Source organism: Osmia bicornis, chromosome 15 (genome assembly GCF_907164935.1).
Source record: "Osmia bicornis bicornis chromosome 15, iOsmBic2.1, whole genome shotgun sequence".
Taxonomy (NCBI): domain Eukaryota; kingdom Metazoa; phylum Arthropoda; class Insecta; order Hymenoptera; family Megachilidae; genus Osmia; species Osmia bicornis.
Genome location: NC_060230.1, coordinates 871,633 through 889,584, shown reverse-complemented (window position 1 = coordinate 889,584; position 17,952 = coordinate 871,633). Strand labels below are relative to the sequence as shown.

General features: G+C 40.2%; 4 protein-coding genes across 7 annotated transcripts in view; 2 read left to right on the top strand and 2 right to left on the bottom strand.

The window, feature by feature from the left end:
* LOC114872902 (protein similar-like) overlaps positions 1 to 7,404 on the top strand; it is a 30,097-nt gene extending 22,693 nt beyond the window's left edge. Inside the window, exons 8-14 of the mRNA XM_029180641.2 lie at positions 421 to 928; positions 1,148 to 1,376; positions 1,859 to 2,202; positions 2,466 to 2,704; positions 2,779 to 2,924; positions 3,000 to 3,472; positions 5,315 to 7,404. Coding sequence (XP_029036474.2) covers positions 421 to 928; positions 1,148 to 1,376; positions 1,859 to 2,202; positions 2,466 to 2,704; positions 2,779 to 2,924; positions 3,000 to 3,472; positions 5,315 to 5,635 — 2,260 coding nt within the window. The 3' untranslated portion in view covers positions 5,636 to 7,404. The remainder of the gene's footprint in view (positions 1 to 420; positions 929 to 1,147; positions 1,377 to 1,858; positions 2,203 to 2,465; positions 2,705 to 2,778; positions 2,925 to 2,999; positions 3,473 to 5,314) is intronic.
* A 2,835-nt stretch (positions 7,405 to 10,239) lies between these two features.
* On the bottom strand, positions 10,240 to 12,289 carry LOC114872852 (HSPB1-associated protein 1). 2 transcript variants are annotated; one of them, XM_029180548.2, is made up of 5 exons: positions 12,201 to 12,289; positions 11,471 to 11,736; positions 11,111 to 11,397; positions 10,652 to 11,033; positions 10,240 to 10,580 (listed from the first exon to the last, which is right to left on the bottom strand). In XM_029180548.2, exons 2-5 carry the CDS (start codon positions 11,672 to 11,674, stop codon positions 10,242 to 10,244), a joined length of 1,212 nt encoding a protein of 403 aa, XP_029036381.2. In that variant the 5' UTR covers positions 11,675 to 11,736; positions 12,201 to 12,289; the 3' UTR covers positions 10,240 to 10,241. The 2 variants fall into 2 exon arrangements, with proteins under 2 accessions (XP_029036381.2, XP_029036382.2); XM_029180549.2 differs by lacking the exon at positions 12,201 to 12,289 and having other exon boundaries at positions 10,477 to 10,580; positions 10,678 to 11,033; positions 11,471 to 11,682.
* LOC114872850 (protein FAM161A) lies at positions 12,170 to 15,368 on the top strand. Of its 2 annotated transcripts, none has more exons than XM_029180544.2 (8): positions 12,170 to 12,258; positions 12,498 to 13,045; positions 13,112 to 13,300; positions 13,378 to 13,545; positions 13,620 to 13,841; positions 13,910 to 14,167; positions 14,260 to 14,382; positions 14,457 to 14,758. In XM_029180544.2, the coding sequence occupies exons 2-8, from the start codon at positions 12,501 to 12,503 to the stop codon at positions 14,629 to 14,631; spliced, it is 1,680 nt and encodes a 559-aa protein (XP_029036377.2). In that variant the 5' UTR covers positions 12,170 to 12,258; positions 12,498 to 12,500; the 3' UTR covers positions 14,632 to 14,758. The 2 variants fall into 2 exon arrangements, with proteins under 2 accessions (XP_029036377.2, XP_029036378.2); XM_029180545.2 differs by lacking the exon at positions 12,170 to 12,258 and having other exon boundaries at positions 12,491 to 13,045; positions 14,457 to 14,601; positions 14,671 to 15,368.
* On the bottom strand, positions 15,149 to 17,920 carry LOC114872972 (melanization protease 1). 2 transcript variants are annotated; one of them, XM_046289044.1, is made up of 5 exons: positions 17,115 to 17,920; positions 16,634 to 16,812; positions 16,234 to 16,534; positions 15,897 to 16,168; positions 15,149 to 15,832 (listed from the first exon to the last, which is right to left on the bottom strand). In XM_046289044.1, the coding sequence occupies exons 1-5, from the start codon at positions 17,167 to 17,169 to the stop codon at positions 15,485 to 15,487; spliced, it is 1,155 nt and encodes a 384-aa protein (XP_046145000.1). In that variant the 5' UTR covers positions 17,170 to 17,920; the 3' UTR covers positions 15,149 to 15,484. The 2 variants fall into 2 exon arrangements, with proteins under 2 accessions (XP_046145000.1, XP_046145001.1); XM_046289045.1 differs by having other exon boundaries at positions 16,234 to 16,531.
* Positions 17,921 to 17,952: the final 32 nt, after the last annotated feature.

The following is a 17,952-nucleotide window of genomic DNA, read 5'->3' as shown; positions in this document are numbered from 1 at the left end:
CTTGGAGCGAGCGCACGCGGTTCGCAACCTCTGCCGGTCCGATCGAGCGCGTAATTGTTACGTAAGGGTATAAACTCGCGAGCTAAAAGCCGTGGCCATGTGCTTCGCTCTTTCGTACGAGGGTCAGGACCCGAACGAGCCGAGAGAACGGGGGGAGCTCGAACATCGTTCGCGGCCGTTCAAGCCTCTTCTTTAACTAGGCCGTCGTCGAAGATGCTCGCTCGATCTCGGCCGTACATCGCGGTTTATTCGAGCGACTCGGCTTTGATCACTGGCATCGATCTTCGATCGTTTCGTTGTTCCGTTTGATCGTCGCGATTCGAAGCTTGACGCGTGAGTTTCGTTGCGTGAACCATGCTACCTCGGCAGACCGCGAGGGGCCATTCTTCAGTCTCCACCAGGTAGGATTTCTGATTTCAGCGGCGTGGAACGCGAGGATGAGGTGTACAGCGCGAGGCAGCTCGCAGCACGCGACACCGAGAACGTCGTGAAGCCGGACAAGGTAAACGCCGGTTCGAGCGACCTAGTCGAACCGACCCCGGCGAAGCTTCACCTGCAGCTGCGAGTGAATAGCAACAAAGTCGAGGAGGCTGTCACATTCGATATCGTCGATCGCGAGCTTTCCGTGTCGGTCGATCAACAACCGGAACTACCGTCTGCCACGTTCGAACCCGCGAAATCTTTGCCAGTGACCGCCTCGACTTTCCGCCTGGCGGCTAATAAACCGAAGAAGGGATCTGCTCAGCTTCAGGACGGCTCGCGGAAGGATAACACCTTCCCGAGACCGGTCCACGCTACAGAGAAATCGTTCGTCGGTGTGCAAGCTCTCAAGGACTCGCTCGAGGAATCGCTGAAGGAGAACAACGAGCCGAAACGGAAGCAGCAGAACCGTCAGCAGCCGACTGGCCGAACTCCGTTCGTGTTCCAGGTAAGTTTCGGCTTTGTCCCATGGGGTTACGCTGAAAGTTTTGAGAATCGGTGGTTGAAAGGAAAGAAAGAGAGGGCTTGGATCTATAGCGTTGTCCACCAGAACTAATGGGTACTTTACAAGCTTTAAACGCAAAGTGTTTTTGGCTATGATTCTCGAAACCTTCAGCTTGAATCGACGCATCGTGAAATACGGCTGACGGTGTTCGGTCTGCTCTAGGGTAAACCTGCAGTGGAATACGATCCGGAGACAACGGTTCGTCAGGACAGGCCTCAGACCGTGACCAGACACCTGTTCGCGCCGATCACCGCGCAACAACAACAGCAACAGGAACAGATACCCTGCAGACCACCGCCGCAAACTGCAACAGCGAGTATCTTCGCGCCTCGTACCGAGGACATGAACAAAGGCTTCTTAACTTTCAGCGAGGATCATCCAGGCCTAACGAGTGGGTGCACTTTCTCCTTTGAAATAGGGAACGTTGTCCAAGTGTTCTGCCGTTGACGCTGTAATCCTTAAGAGTCAACAAAATTGTCCAATCTAAATGAGAAACTAATTAAATGACAATCGGCGGTTGACATTTGGATAAGCTGTTCCCAATTTCCTAAGCGGTTTGCGACACAGCTTCCTCTGCCTACGAGTTTCATCTCTCTCGCCAGCCCGATAATCATTGACAAGTGTTGCAATACGCAGCTTCGCGACGATAACAGAGCCAGTAAAAAGGACAAAGAGAAAGAGATAAGATGACGAAGGGGGGAGAAGCATTCGTAACCGGCATGAACAAATTCGTAGTTAGACTCGGTAGCAGTAAATCTTATCGCGCGGAAACCTGAAACGCGGGACGGGCTGGTTATTTATTGTTCCGGAAGTAAACCGGTCTTATGCGGCGTTGTTCGATCGACGTTTTCGACTCCCGATGTCTGGTTACAGTGTTGAAGGACGAACCGGAGGATCTGACCCATCTGGCACCTACACCTGGTGACGTCTGCGTCCCCCTGGAAGACACCCCATTCCTCTCCGACATGCTGGACGAGTTCATCCTCGCCAACGACAGCTATTGTCCCCTGCTCAGCCCCGGCGGTGCCCTCGCGCCTGAACTAAGACCCACGGACTTCGGCGATCCTTTGAAGGACGCCGACCTGGGGGATTCGAGGAACAAGAGCCTCGGGGAGTCTCTCGCCGACAGCGACCCGTTTATGTACGGAGACTCTCCTGGCAGTCCTTGCAGCATCGATCCGAACTCGGTTTCGCCTACCCTCTCCAAATATCGTCAAGTGAGTTTTTTTTTCTTTCTTTTCTCTTCACATCTTCCAAGGTGCCCAAGGCATTTGTGGATCCAAGGGAGTAGTCCATCAGTCCACTTGAGAGTAAAACTTCTCTCTCTGAGATGTTGACTTTTACTCTCAAGAGGATCTGTACCCCAAATGGTCTGCCAGGTAGCCATGTCCCACTGACGTTCCTTCAGTCTTTGGGAACAAGTCAAGGTTCTCACGATGTAAAATAGAATATGTACTAATTTTATTTTCTTTTGTTGCAGAGTCCAGAACGAAGTATAGACTCGCTAGGCAGCCCAACAGGTGGCAGCGGGGCGGAAGGATTATCGGAAGATGAAATGTTAATGTTAGGTTTGAGCGACAGCATGGCTGACGATGAATTAGCACTCCGAGCACCGTACATCCCGATGTCCGATCAGGACGAGGCACTCGACTTGCTGATCAGTAACAACATGGTCATGTGGAGCCCGCCACATACGACGGATAAAAGTTGTCCAAAATGGTAGGAAGTGCTTTCTTCAGGGACAGAAGAAAAGCTAGAACGGGTCCTAACTGTATCTCAATGATCTGTTACAGGATGCTAGATGAAAAAGAACAACGAACGTCCGATTCCAGTTTAGCACAGCTCTTAAAAACGGACCAAGTTGTTTCCAGAAAGTACAACGACCACGGAGGGGGCCTGGTTAATCCGGTTCAGGTTCTCGGTCAAATACCTCGGAAAAGTAAGTTTTCATTATACCAACATAATCTGTACGCGAAATTTCAAACAGATCGTAATGAAATTCTTGTCGCTTCAGACACAAACCTAGATAGCTGTAATTGGTCCTCCAAGCTGGACAGACCAACGAAACGTATACACACTGCCTCCTCGATGGACACGATAGGCAACGACAATAAACGTATCAAATGCGACGAGTCCACGAAGCGCGGCAGCTTAGTCCTGGAGGATCATCTGTTGGGTAAACAGGTTAGCTCGAGGAAGACGCCGAGCGTCACCGACAGTCAGCTTCTTCGACGTCTGGTGTCCCAGCAGCAAACGGCTCTTAGGAGCAACGATTACTCCAACGAGTCGTTCGACAGTCGACGTAACAAGGACCGGATGCAAATGGAACCGGAGGTGGACGAGGCCGAAGTAGACCGAGGTGGTACCAAAGGCGGGGGGGGAGACAAGTGTCGTCGAAAGGGGATTGAAAACGGCGACGCGACCTCTAAGCGGAATCCTCCGGCGTGCAACAGCGTGCTAATGAATCTCCTGGTGTCCGGCTGCGACGTGAGTGCGGGATACGTTTGCTTCGCAAAACCGAAGCCCTCCAAGAGTATCGCGAGCGCGTGAACCATTTATTCCTGACGATTCTGTCCATTGTCTTCTTCATGTTCAAGGAACGTTCGTTCAGCGTCTCGAAATGTACATTTGGTTGAGTAAGCAAAGTGTCGATCGTCTCTTTGGATCGTACCTTTGTTCATAGACTCTTAAGATTGAGACGGTCGATCGCTCGCCCACGCACTCGATTACGTTTCTCTATTTTTTTTTCTTTTTTTTCGGTTTTCATCCTGTAATGCGGTGGATAGTTTGAAAACGAGAAACGAATCGCAAGATGGATAGGCCGATGAGACAGTGAAGGATCTTACTATGCCTACTTGCCATCGAGATGGACTCGATAAATATTTCTTAGCGGTGCAATCGCGATTACTCGTAGCTGAAAAAGGGAGATCGAACCGAGAGTATTAAGGGTTGAGAAATTGGAACAAGTACAAAAAAAAAAAAAAATATTAGAAAGAAATCCGTGTCTCCTGTATCCGGGATGGATTGAATTGGGAAGAACGGATACAGGAGTAGCGTGGAATATTGCGAGACAAAAATGTAACTTTTTTGCTCGTTCCGTAGTTCGTTTAATCGTATCGCTCTTTTAAAGTCACGTTATGTATTCTACTTGAAAGTATATGGAAATTGTTGATTGAAGATTGTCAAAATACATTGAACATTGAACATCGAATCATCTGAAATTTTGCTGCGTTTCGTTTCCTCCTTCTTTCTCATCCCTCCGCTCCAGTCGCACTCCATCAAGTACACACCGTGTTTGTTATATTATTTTTTACAAATAAAAATATCTATTCGAAGAGCATATATTGCAGGCAATAAAGAAGAATTATCGATACCGTTGATCGCTGGATTTTCTTGTATTTGCTTTACCAAATGATCGTGTCAGAAGATATTGCACGAATGATATTTCCTCTAGTCTTAGATAATGAAAATTCAACGATAATATATATTAATTATTATATGGTTGCTCTTTGAATCGATCGAGGACAACTGAATGATTAGATTCTTTTTTTTTTTTTTTTTTTTTGTCACACTTTTAGAATCGTTTAGAGTAATTCTTATCAATTGTAGTTTTATGATAATAGACTATGGAGTGGTAGGAAAAGAATACGTTGAAATCCTATAGAGTGGAAAATATATTTCTGTATTTTAAAAGGAACAGAATAATTGTAATAAACGCGACGATGAATATAAATACAGTAGCTTGATATTAATATTATTTGCATTGAAAAATTTCCTATATTCTCCTGTTCTTTCACACGAAACGCAGCACTCCGTCGATTCGTGATCAATTATGAAAACATTGATTACTATGGAAGCAGAGTTGCGAAACAGAGACCTTTGGAGGGCTGAGGTTCATCTTTGCGTTTTATTGAGGAACTTAGTATTACAACTCTGATTGTATTGTAACTTCTATTATAAATTTTATAAATCTTTTACTCTTCGAGTTGTAACGTTAAGGGTACACCACCATTTTCCACTAACTCCCACTATTAATATTAAGGGACTGGGGTTGAAATCCAAGAAATTATTATATTAATTAAAATTAGAGTAGTAGCAATTACAAAAGCAGGAGGGGAAGAAGGGTCCTTGGATTCTGAGTCCCATTAGTGTATTCATGTCACCCTCATAGTTTCCTTGGGTTTCTTAAAAGAAATACTAAAGTACTAACTATAAATGTGGAATTGTCAGATCCCCATAACAGCTAATAAGAATTGTGGAACTTGGATAGGTGGCATAGTGTCATAATGGTTTCTATGATATTACTAATCTGTATGTTTTATTTTACAGGAAAACTTGATGGATTCACGCAACGTGCCAACGCTGTATCCAAAACATTTGACAACACCTCTGTCAGTGAACCTGGAGAACCAAATGGTGCCTCAGTGTCCCGATTCTGTTGGTTCCACCATATCATCATCCTTCGACCAATTAAGCCCAGTCTCGAGTAAACAACTGTCCAACACATTCATAAACGGAGGTACCATTGTTTCACCGTCCTCGCCGATCATGTTCGAGAATTTCGACTATGATCCAACACTGTCCAACAGCGGGTTGCTACAAGTGCAGCCAGACCTATTTGGAACTCTGTTAGATCGGAATCTCGTTTAAAAGCGTTCGCTATGTGCACCGAAGTGATACATAGCTCATCAAATTAGATGAAAAAAAAAAAAAAAGGAGAATATGAAAATGGAAAAGAGGATTGCAATATGGCGTGCAAGATTTTATAAGTAAGATTGGTATTGGTTGCGGGCAATTAAAAGGTAGAACGACGATCCTCGAAAATGATCGAGGCGTATCGTATCGTACAGAGATATTGATATTTTTTCATTGGTGAATTGTGCTACAGTTAGTCGGGGAAGTTTCCGTACACCTCGTGTTAGAGGTTCTTGAATTTATTGTATCATTTTTGTAATATTATATTGTCTGATAAGCCCTGTGACCAGTAACTATTCTCATTTTCTCTTTCATATTTCTTTTTTCAAACAAATTCGAAGGGGACGGAAGTATGATATATGTAATATAACCAGTACCGGCTTGGGGGCTCTAATCCTTTTTAAATCTAATTTTTAAAAAAGCATAATAAGAAAATGCACCATCGTCGAGCTGGATAATTTTTATAATCACATATTTTTCTTACAGTTAACCATAATTTTAATACAATTGAATAATAAAAATCGTTGCAATGTAGAGTAGCAAATTAAAAATTAAAAAAAAAAAAAAAGAAGAATTATATAATTGTATTTCTGGTAGTAATGCTGGGATTGTACATATGGTTGAGTAATCTTGGACGAAGTGTACGGAGACTTTTTTTTTTTTATAAGGCTATATAAGTCGTGAATCGTTTTGAGTCGCGATTTTTCAACGATCGCGATTCTCACGCGGAAAGTGCCAATGCATTTTTTTAGAGAATTAGTCGTTTAGGAAGAAAGTGTCCCGCTCATCAGTAGGGACCTATCATAAATGATCTTGGATAGAATTCGTTCATAATTCTCTCTGTCTGATTGATTCAACAGCGTAGAACGAGTGTACGTTTTACCTATAATTTTTGTAATATTGTCGATTAAAAAATAATGAACGGATGTTCGATAGAAAGAGCTGTTAGCGCGAGAGAAAGAATAATGATGATGTTGAAGGAAACGCGTGACACTCGTTTCTACACTAATGATCAAAAATTGGAATCCACTTCATTTCTAGTTGTCTATTGTTAACATGTTAAAAACAATGGAAGCAATTTGTAAATTTCTAAAATTATATAGATTCTAAATTAGAAAATCAAAGACAAGTGTGCAATTCTAAACGAAGTAAATTTAACAATCTTTCATTACATATTTGATAAAAATGTTGGTTGTAGCGTCAGAAGTCGATTGTCTCAAATATTTTTGATCAATAGTGTATATAGTTAGTCGTCTGATAAGACGTTTACGATGAACAATTACGTGATAAGACCCATCACGGAGTCGTCGGTATAGTCGTCGTCGTTGTTACTGTTTTTCTTTTTTCTTTTTTTATAGTTTTTAACGAGGCCAATCCGATAATATCAGTTGTTACTACCATATATAAATATATAAATATATCATATATATATATATATAAATATATAATTGTATTATGATTATCATTCACTGGAACGCTACTATAAATGTTAAAAAATCATGCATAAGCATTAATAGTTTTTCATTATTAATTACGGCTACTGTAACTAATTTTATTGATTTTATTATCGTCCGGACTTTCTTTTTCTCAAATTATCACAATCGGATGGTTTTATTCCTCATAAATCCTGTCTATATTACAGTGTTGGTAATAGATTGATATCATGAAACAAAAAATTATATAATAAAGAAATAAATGGTCTTTCTAATGCGCATTTTAAGAAACCAGTTGTTATTATTTCATTTCCTGTATTCACAAACTTATGTTTTAAAAAAACCGCCAAAACCTAAGTACTTTATAAAATTCCATCCTTGAGTCATCTACAACCGGGGTCCTTTTGATTGTAAATCGTTTGTGATTGATTGTGAGTCTATTTTTAACGTTTGTGACAAATTAGTTCTTTTGTAATTAGCAATTTTATTTCAATCATGACGTGAGCTGAAACTTTTTAGTAATGTTTTATATTAAACAAATTTTGCGATAACTGATAACTGTAATTCATCGGAAATCGTTTGTGATTTACAAATATACCATTTTCATTACTTATGAGTGAATAATTTCTTAATTATTTATAAGTGTGGGGTCCTGGAAACCCCGATGGGGTCCTCCGAACCCCAGTACAGTAACGCGTTGGCGCCATCTATCGGCGAACCTCGCAAACTAGTCGACAAGTAGTTTCCACGATCTGCCGATAGAGGGCGCTAGCGCTGTACCGCGCGGGGCTCCGAGGACCCCAATTGGGGTTCCAAGGATCCCGCAGTGAATTCGTGCGGGGTTTCTGAAGACCCCACGGTCCGTTTACGCCGGGGTCCTGAGGATCCCGTTGTCAGTCTACCCCGGGGTTCTGAAGACCCCACTATCCGTTTACATCGGGGTTCTGAAGACCCCATTATCCGTTTGCGCCGGGGTTCTGAAGACCCCATTATCCGTTTGCGCCGGGGTTCTGAAGACCCCATTATCCGTTTACGTCGGGGTTCTGAAGACCCCGTTGTCGGTTTGCGCGGGGGTTCTGAGGACCCCGCTGTCGGTTCGCGCCGGGGTTCTGAGGACCCCGCTGTCGGTTTGCGCCGGGGTTCTGAAGACCCCGCTGTCGGTTTGCGCGGGGGTTCTGAGGACCCCGCTGTCGGTTCGCGCCGGGGTTCTGAGGACCCCGCTGTCGATTTGCGCCGGGGTTCTGAAGACCCCGCTGTCGAATTGCGCCGGGGTTCTGAAGACCCCGTTGTCGGTTTGCGCCGGGGTTCTGAAGACCCCGCTGTCGAATTGCGCCGGGGTTCTGAGGACCCCGTTGTCGGTTTGCACCGGGGTTGTGAAGACCCCGCTGTCGGTTTGCGCCGGGGTTCTGAGGACCCCTGTTGGGGTTTCGAGAACCCCAGATACCATAATGTCGGCATGCAAGGAGACTCATTGGTGCATTGGGGTCCCTAACACCCCCGGATAGTATCAGGTCCGTATGAAAGGGGCACAACCAGTATAATTTTTTGCCAGAGTTTATTTAATTTACTTCATTTATTTTTCTTTGCTTATTAAATACGCTCATCAAAGCGGATAACATTTATGATTATATCCCTCTTCTGGATCCCAGCCGGGGACCCCATTTAGTTGAGTTTTTCCAGTTCTTTATATAATTTTATCCCTCATTACAGGCCAAGACCATTTCAGGATCCCTTACATCCCTGCATTCATTCCATCCCAGCAGTTTTTTTTTTTTTTTTTTTTTAACGTGGTGGAAATCTTCAGAAAGACACCTTCAGCCCCCCTGGGGAGGGGCCGAAGGTAGTGTGGGATTTTTACCCACTAAAACCACCACGGTGGCCTGCACTAGGGCGGAAGGGAGGGTCCTTTGACCCTCCGCCATGTGCCAAAGTCCGCCGACATCGGGGGCCACACCCGATGCCGGTACTCCTCGGGCCGCGTGCAATGGAGACCGGGGCCCCAGCCCCGAGCCCCTACGGTATTCCTTTACATCTCACGTTCCCTTACATCTTTGCATCCCTTATATCCCTGCATTCTTTTCATCCCTACATTCTTTTCATCCCTACATTCCTTTCATCCCTACACTCATTTTATCCCTACATTCCTTAAATCCCTACATTCTTTCCATCCCTCCACTCTTTTCATCCCTCCACTCTTTTCATCCCTATAGTCCTTACATCGCTTCATCCCTACCTTCCTTTCAACCCTACAATCTTTTCATCCCTGAATTCCATACATCTCAGCATCCTTTATAATAAATATATTATAAAGTCTGCTTCGAATAAAGGTAAGTTAGTTCCTTCCTTCGCCAGCAGAGGGCGCTGATTCGATGTCGAATCAGCGCCATCTGGTTTTTGAAAAAGGAACTAAATCAAGCAGACATTTTGGCCCTCTAGCGGCAAAAATGTGAACTAAAATCTCGACCTCGAATCAGCGCCCTCTGGTTTTTGAAAAAGGAACTAAATAAAGCAGAGATTTTGGCCCTCTAGCGGCAAAAATGCGAACTAAAATTTCTATGTCGAATCAGCGCCCTCTGGTTTTTGAAAAAGGAACTAAATAAAGCAGAGATTTTGGCCCTCTAGCGGCAAAAATGCGAACTAAAATTTCTATGTCGAATCAGCGCCCTCTGGTTTTTGAAAAAGGAACTAAATCAAGCAGAGATTTTGGCCCTCTATCGGCAAAAATGTGAACTAAAATTTCGATGTCGAATCAGCGGCCTCTGGTGGCGAAAAGAGCAACTAAATTTGTATAAAATCGCAGACCTTATAGCCGTAAAAATGTAGGAATATAAGTGATACAGGCATGTAAGGGGTGCAGGGATGTAAGGGATGTTGGGATATAAAGGAGGCAGGAATGTGAGGAATGCAGGGATGTAAGGGAAGCAGAGATGTAAGGGATGCAGAGATGTGAGAAATGCAGGGATGTAAGGGAAGCAGAGATGTAAGGGATGCAAAAATGTAGGGGATGCCGAGGTATAAGGAGTGCCGGCATGTACGAGATGCAGCAATATAGGGAATGTAGTGATATACGGGATACAGGGATAGCACGGGGCGTTCCACTATTATTTTACATAATACAGATCCAAGTTTCAAGATAAAAGTAATTCTGTAACTTTAGTAACAACATCAGGATGACAAAGTGCATTAATAATATCTTTGGATAGTTTCTGAGTTGCAGAACTGTTTTGTGCAACAGTGTCAATTTCAGAATGATTATTTTTTAATAATTCAATACTATTCTCAGGAAATCTTCTTCTGTTCGTTTTCAGAAACTCTTCTAATTCCGATACATCAAGCTCTTGGAGAAGTTTCACATAAACTGGATACTGTGCTGCTAGATCTGTAGCTGTCCATGTACTATGCTTCATCTTCTTAAAAGATGATTCTTTAGTTTCCACATTTTTGCACTGCTCAAGGGCAATATTTAGCTGTTGAATAAAATAATTTTAGTTTTTAATATTTATATTAAGAATAATCATTATTATAATGTTATAATTACCAAACTTATACAATCAGGTAACGTACAGCCAGCTTCATCAGTAATATTGCAAATACTTTTTCCAATTCCAGCCATTATTAATTTAACAATAGCTTCCTTAACTCGTGACATATGATCTTCCACTATTGGTAACCATATATTTACACTAACAGTAAGATCAAGTGATTCAACATAATGCCACCAACCAGGAGGAACAAATAACACATCTCCTGGCTCAAGAATTACCAGTTTTGGTTTCTCCTGTATTTTTAATACATTTATTTCGTCCTCTTCAGTAGGGCAGAAAAAATTATATTTACTGTACACTGTAGACTCCTCATAAGGGATTCTTGTTGGTTGAAGAAATTTACTTGAACTTGGGGGGAACAATAACCATTGTTTCCTAAAACAGTGTAAACGAAAGTAATTTTATTATCTATATAATTTAAGAAATTAAATGTTAAACTGAGCACCACTAACTTTCCATGAATTTGTGCTATTAAATTAGAGCCATAAGAATCTTGATGACAATTTGTATGAGCACATTTGCTTCCAATCCAGAGAGTAGAATCAGTACCATCTTTATCAATACCAAATCTTTTCCAAGTTATTGAATTTATTACCTCTGACTTATCTTTGAACCATTCTTGCATATATTTATAATCAAAATAATACCATTTTGTGTCATTTTCATTAACAGTTATATGGTTAATAAATTCTGATAGGGTCATTGAAACTGTAGAACAATTTTCTTCCCATTGAGGACCCTGGAAAGTATGAAATTTTAGAACTTATCATGTAAAGATAAGAAAGAATAAGAAAGTTTAAATAATAATTTACCACAGATCTGGCATTATAACCAACTCGAAATGGTAACTTGGTGTCTCCTAGTTTTTCAGTAAATTCCAACAAATTCCATTCAAATAATTTCCATGCATATTGACCTTTTGTATCTTGTAGTATTCTTTTAAATAATATTGGTTCATTAATTTCCATAATAGCTTTATATAAAATTTTATCATCTGGTAAATTCAAATATTCCATCGTTCATAACTTTTCAGCCTACCAGCAGCAACCAGTAGTTACCACTAATTACTAATTCATGCCTGTTTAGGGGACACAATTGTATGTACTCTCCCTTCAATACTACCTATTATGTCATATAGTTTGGCGTGGATCTAGCAATGTTAGATATAATCTTCAATACAAAAATAAATATTAGGTTAATTATGTTTAAGATGTATATAGATTGTTTTATGTTAACGAATATACTGACAAAATAATAGACAATTTTAATTATACTGTAACATTAGTTCCATTTCTTTAATGTACTATAGAAAGTCTTTAATAATCTCTCATCCTGTTCACCATGGTGACGAATATAGCGATGAGGTTACATTGATTTTTCCTTAAAGTTGTTTTCACATAGAGATAAGGATATTACAAAATGAATGACTCTGTTAAAATTTGGATAACTGTGTTAAATGTGTTGTATGATAACGATGAAATGGTGATGGATAGAATAAAGTTATAATCTTTTATATATGTTGATATTTAATTTGAACCTTACCGTCAATTCATAGCATATCAACAGATGCAAAGTTGTCAATGTAAATTTTTTAACGAAGGTAAGCATCAATATCCATGGATTTAAAAATAAGTAAAAATAATAATTTAAATTTATTTTATAAGGTATATTGATTCGTTGATCAATATGAACGTCAAAAATACTAGCGCGGTTCTTTTAAAATGATTTGAATGCTGTTGAGTTGAAATTTGTTTCTACATAATTCTTAATTGGTTTAGTCTTTTCTAATTTAGAAAAAACTAAGGATGCACTATAATAGAATTTCAATTATTTTAATAGGTAATGACTGAGCACAGGGGTAACTCATTTTACAATTCTTGTGTAAAAGTTCCAGTGGATCCTTACAGTAGGCAACCAACACCTTCTTATGAACGCCCTAGACCTCTAAAAAATAATAAAGACAGCAACTGTAAAATAAACTTTGCAGAAAATGATCAGTTTCTTAATGAATCAGAGGCATCAAGCTCTAGAGAAATTGTTGACAATTTCTTGGAATTTTTAGAGAGTATACCAGATTATGGTCAAGTTCATCATTTATCAAATGAACAATTTAAACAAAAAGTAGATTACCTGAAAAGAAAACAAAGATTATTATTAGAAAATTTACAAGATACACTTACTGCACAAGAAAATATAAATGTGTCTAAATTTTCAACATCAAAATGTGATCAAATACAATCAAAAATTAAAAATAAGAATGATATTAATGACTTAAAATTGAATGGTAAAAAATGTTACTTTGAAGAATCTAGAATTTCTAGTCCTATGTTCTTCCCTTCTGATAAATTTAATGGGCTCACAGAAGATCAAGATTTTTTTACAAATAGGTATTTGTAATTGAATGAACATAAGTACATTTTATAATATTTAGACTGTAATGTCATTACTTTCAGATGTAGCAGAAGAGATAAAAGAAATGAAAAAGTATATTCAGCTAGTAAAAACTTCAGAACATTGAGTAGATTAAACAGTGATGATAGTATGGAAAGTGATACAGACAGTATAGAAACAAGAAGTTTACCAGCTAGCATTACAAAGGAATGGCATCCTACTGTTCCTCAACCATTTAGTTTTACACTAAGGTAATAAAGAACCCAAGTCTTTCATGATACCAATGTAAGAGTTCAATTACATGAATTTTATGGTACAAAATCTACAGAGAGGAAGCAGAAAAGTATATGACAAATGCTGAAATGGGTAAAGAAGTAAAACAGAAAAATTTAGGAAATAATAAAAAGAATCTTTATAGGAAACGACGTGTAAGATCAATTCCACTTACATCTAAGATTCCTTTATATAACAAACTACTAGCAGAAAAAGAAGAAAGGTTTGTTTTTATCCAAATTTAACATAATGATGTATAATAACATACGTGTAGCTCCTTTGGTATCTACGTTTTAGGAGTCGCATAGTCCGCGAAGAAAGTGCCCTAAATTTAATGTCTCAAGTTCGCCCCTTTAGACTCGAATGTGATCGACGAGCGTGGAGATCTTTAGCAAGATCTAGTCCAGAGCTTCGTGGCAGAAGCGTTAGCGCGAATGCGAAATTTAAGGCAAAACCTGTACCAAAAAATCTTTTTAGTACCGAGATATACGATCGTATGCTCGAAGATGAGTACTACAGGTCAGTATAATATACGTAGTGACATCATAGAATGCTTATTGTATCGGTATATTTTACATAATGTTTAGGCAATTACAAAAAAAGATAAGAGCTGCTCAATTGATGAAATCTTCTTCCTTACCACCGTCGATGGCGAGACGAGAGCGCGTCAAGTCTACGTGTACGCGTTCGCGGAGTACAATGATGAACGAGAATACTGAGAATGAGAATACTTCGCGACTGTCAAGTAATACTTCAATACCATTAGAAGGATATAGATCTATGATGTCACTTTTACCATTACGGGGAAATAATTTAGCGGCGATTTTAAGATGCCAGGTGTCACGGTACTACAGAACTACGTATACCTTCGGTGACCATGCATCTTTATTTATATCTCGAAGAAAAGAAATTAAACGCTTTTATATTCATGTTACAGGGAAAAACTAGAACGTGAAATAAGAGAAAGAATGGAAGAGAAACGAAAGGATCAAGAAATGAAACTCAGAGAGTCTTTAATTGGACGTAATCCGGTATGGAGAGCCTTAAGATCAGCAGCAAGGTATGATTTATTGAAAGTAAAGTACTCTGTACAAAAAATATATAACGAGCATGTTCATAAATTTCAAATGTAAGGCACGAACACGAGCGAGATCTTAACATTAGAACCTCGCTTCGTCGCGATGAAGCACGCGAACAGGCAGAACGGCATCGTTTGCAGATGGAAATGATGATAGATCGTGTGACGCAAATACCAACTCTTTTCGAACGTCATTCTCAGGTGAGTAAAACTCACCAATTCACTGGATAAATGTCAGCTAAATGGATTATTTATAAAAATGCATTCTAGAGTTATCAGTCGTTGATAAAGGCACAACAGAAGGATGGTGCAAAGTTATCGCACCGCAGGAAGAAAAAGAAGCCACATAAACATGCATCGAATAGCGTAGATTCGTATATTAATTGCGAAAATGTTTCTCGACCGGATTCTGGATCGATAACTAGCTCTTCAGGAACTTCATTATCCACAAGTCAGTCGACTAAATCGTCGAACACAGACATATCGAAGGTTTCTGAAAGATCTACAGCTAAATCTCAAGGTTCATTTTCCAAGAAGAAGGGAGATCGTAGCCAATTAAAAGTTTCTATAAATGAGACTGCGGAGTTAATCGAAGATCATGACAGAAATGAAAAGTTACCTGATAACGAACATTTCTATAGCGACAAACACGAGGAAAGTGTATTTCGGGATGATGAACATACACGGAAAGATAATTATTAATCATTTGTCAACGAAAAATTATATAAAAGTTTTAAAACCAATCATGTCTAGTACCTGTAAGTTTCTAAACTTTATATTTAATTCTATACATGTATTAAAAATAGAAATTCAATTCGTGAAAATTCATTGGAATATTGTTAGTTAAAAAACTGGTTCGTGTGAAACATGTTGAATCGTGTATGCGATCAACATGTGCATATACATATATACAATCATGTATAATCGTAACATATCTATTACTGCAAGTAAAAAAATTCAAAGATAAAGTAGAATGCTGCTTCTAGTGCAATACACTGATTGCGTTAAAAAAACGAAGGTTCAGCGGTAAGTTATCAGCTGTATAAATGCAACTTTATCAATAATTTAATTCGCGTATGTTACTTTACTCCTTAATGATGCTTAGGATCCAGTCCATGTAATATGTAACCCTGGTATAAACACCGGGAGCTCCTTCTGTACCACAATTATTTGGCCCAAAGCTAACAATTCCGTACTGTACATATTTTACATTGCCGTTATATATTTCAGGAGCCTGAAGCGGTCCACCGCTGTCTCCCGAGCAAGAATCCATTCCTCTTTTACCACCAGCACACATTTGTTTATACCAGATTTGCGTCTTTCTCTTATAAATGTTTGCACACTCTTCCGTATTAACCAGTGATAATTGAACCTGCAGCAACTCTTGACTGCGTGGTCCAAGGTCTGTGGCGCCCCAACCCGTTACTGTCACCTATAAAAAACACGAGAATAAAACAAACGCGTGTTATATAGAAAGACGATCAATCGGTATTTACTTTTCTCTTGCTCAAAGTGGCGGCTGATCCAAACGGCATGCAGATCGGTCGAACATTTTGCGGTCGAAAATCAGCGTCCGCATTCAATCGTATCAAAGCGATATCGTTGTGTAATTTTTCTCTCGAGTACTCTGGATGAGAATGGGTGCTTTCTATACCAAAGTCTTGATACCTTTCGGCGCAAACCACTTCGAGACCGTCCGCTTCCCTGTCGCAATCACGTTGCGTGGCCAAATTGTGTTCTCCTAATCGCACTCCGACCAACGTCAGATCTGAAACAAAGATAATCATGTTAGATCATGGTGGAAGCGTCAGAAGGACATCGCGATTGACTTACTAGGAGGTAACAAGGTAACGCAATGAGCAGCGGTGAGGACGTATCGTTTGGTAATCAGGGATCCACCGCATCGGTATTCTGGAATCGGTCTACCGGTGTTGTAAAACAGTAACGCCATCCACGGATAATCAAACACGCCGGTTTTATTACCGCCGACGATTTTCTGTTGCGTGACCGGTCCGCACTCGTCGTTATTCAACAACCGTAAATTCACATGTCCAGAGACGTCCGGGGGATCGGGAACCGTGGTTGACCCGTCTGGTGTTTCCGTAGTGCTCAACGGTGTCGGCGGTAAACTCTGCTGTGATTAACGCTTTCGTCATATTACTCATTCGATGAAATTCCCTGCACAAGAATGTTTAAGGGAAAAGTGGAAAGTACGGTTGCGCGAAATTTTTACCTGGAGTTCGCAGCACACCTTCGGATTCGTGCCCTCGAAGCCGCATTGTAGACTATTCAGGTAATCCAGAAATTCTCTGGTTAATGGTTTTCGTTGTTTCAGAATTTCTACCAACGTTTCACACTCTCGTATATTAATGCACGTGCCAGCTTTGCTCTCAGGTGTGGTACATCGATCTTCTGTAACAAAAGAAATTTTTTATTAATACTAGAAGAAAAAAAATGAAGATATCACATATTTCGTTGGTATTCAACGTGGCGTATCACAATAGTGTTGAGCTATTGTCACGAACAAGATGCATTTACAAGCTGTCCGTGTGTTGCGCATTAATGACCAATGACAAATCACAGACAGGAATTTCGACGCTTCAGTTTCTCGACGGTGTGCTATCTAACTCGTTGGATCTTTGTTAAAATTTCACGCTAGAAAATAAGAATTAACCAGTGTTTGTTTATTGAAATGTTAACGAAATTTGACTTACGTGAACTGATCTCGTGCAAAACCAAAAGCAAAAACAGTAGCGTGCGACGAATCATGTTGCTTTCAAGCGCGGTTCACCTGTACTGTCTTTCTTGAATAAAATTCAGAGGTAGTCTGTCGCTTCTCTCTTCCTCATTTAAATCTTTACGACGAAAAACAAGGAAATCCTGTTTCGAGGCACAACAGTGTCGCGCTCATACGATTTTTCGAATCCAGCGACGAAGCGGATAAACCAGTTTTGAAAACTGTTTATACATTTGCTGCTACCGCGGATGAGGATCTCGCGCGATCGTCTTCGCTGTACTAACTGCTGCCCTCTGCTGATTGCGAGTTCAATAAGTCTTGCAAATTAAAGAAGAAAAGAAGGAAAGGTCGTGGGAGTAGGGGCTACCAGGAAAATTCTTCCACTTAATGAGAATGCATGATTTTCAATCGTGACCGATGCTCCTTTTGTTGACCGGTTGAATATTTTTCTTTTCGGTAACAGTTGATAATAATATTTTTCTCATCTCTTCTTATATTTGACGGTGCATTTGCTGATTCCTCCGAGGTAGTTTGACCATGAGAGAACTTATACTTCCAGGAATACGTATTCTCGTCATTCGATCTCCTTCTAGATCATTAATCGTGAGATACAGGAATTCCCAATTTCGACGTCGAACGATTTTACGTCACGCGACAGGTAACGCCGATTCTCGGTAGAAACGGTAATAAAGTATTTCCCTGTGTTGTTCTCAAGGCATTGTGTTAGTCACAGAGCTGATATAATTTAATAATAAATTGCAAAGATTAGTTCATATTATCAGTCTCTTCCTTGTTGCGATACGTTTGGATTCTAA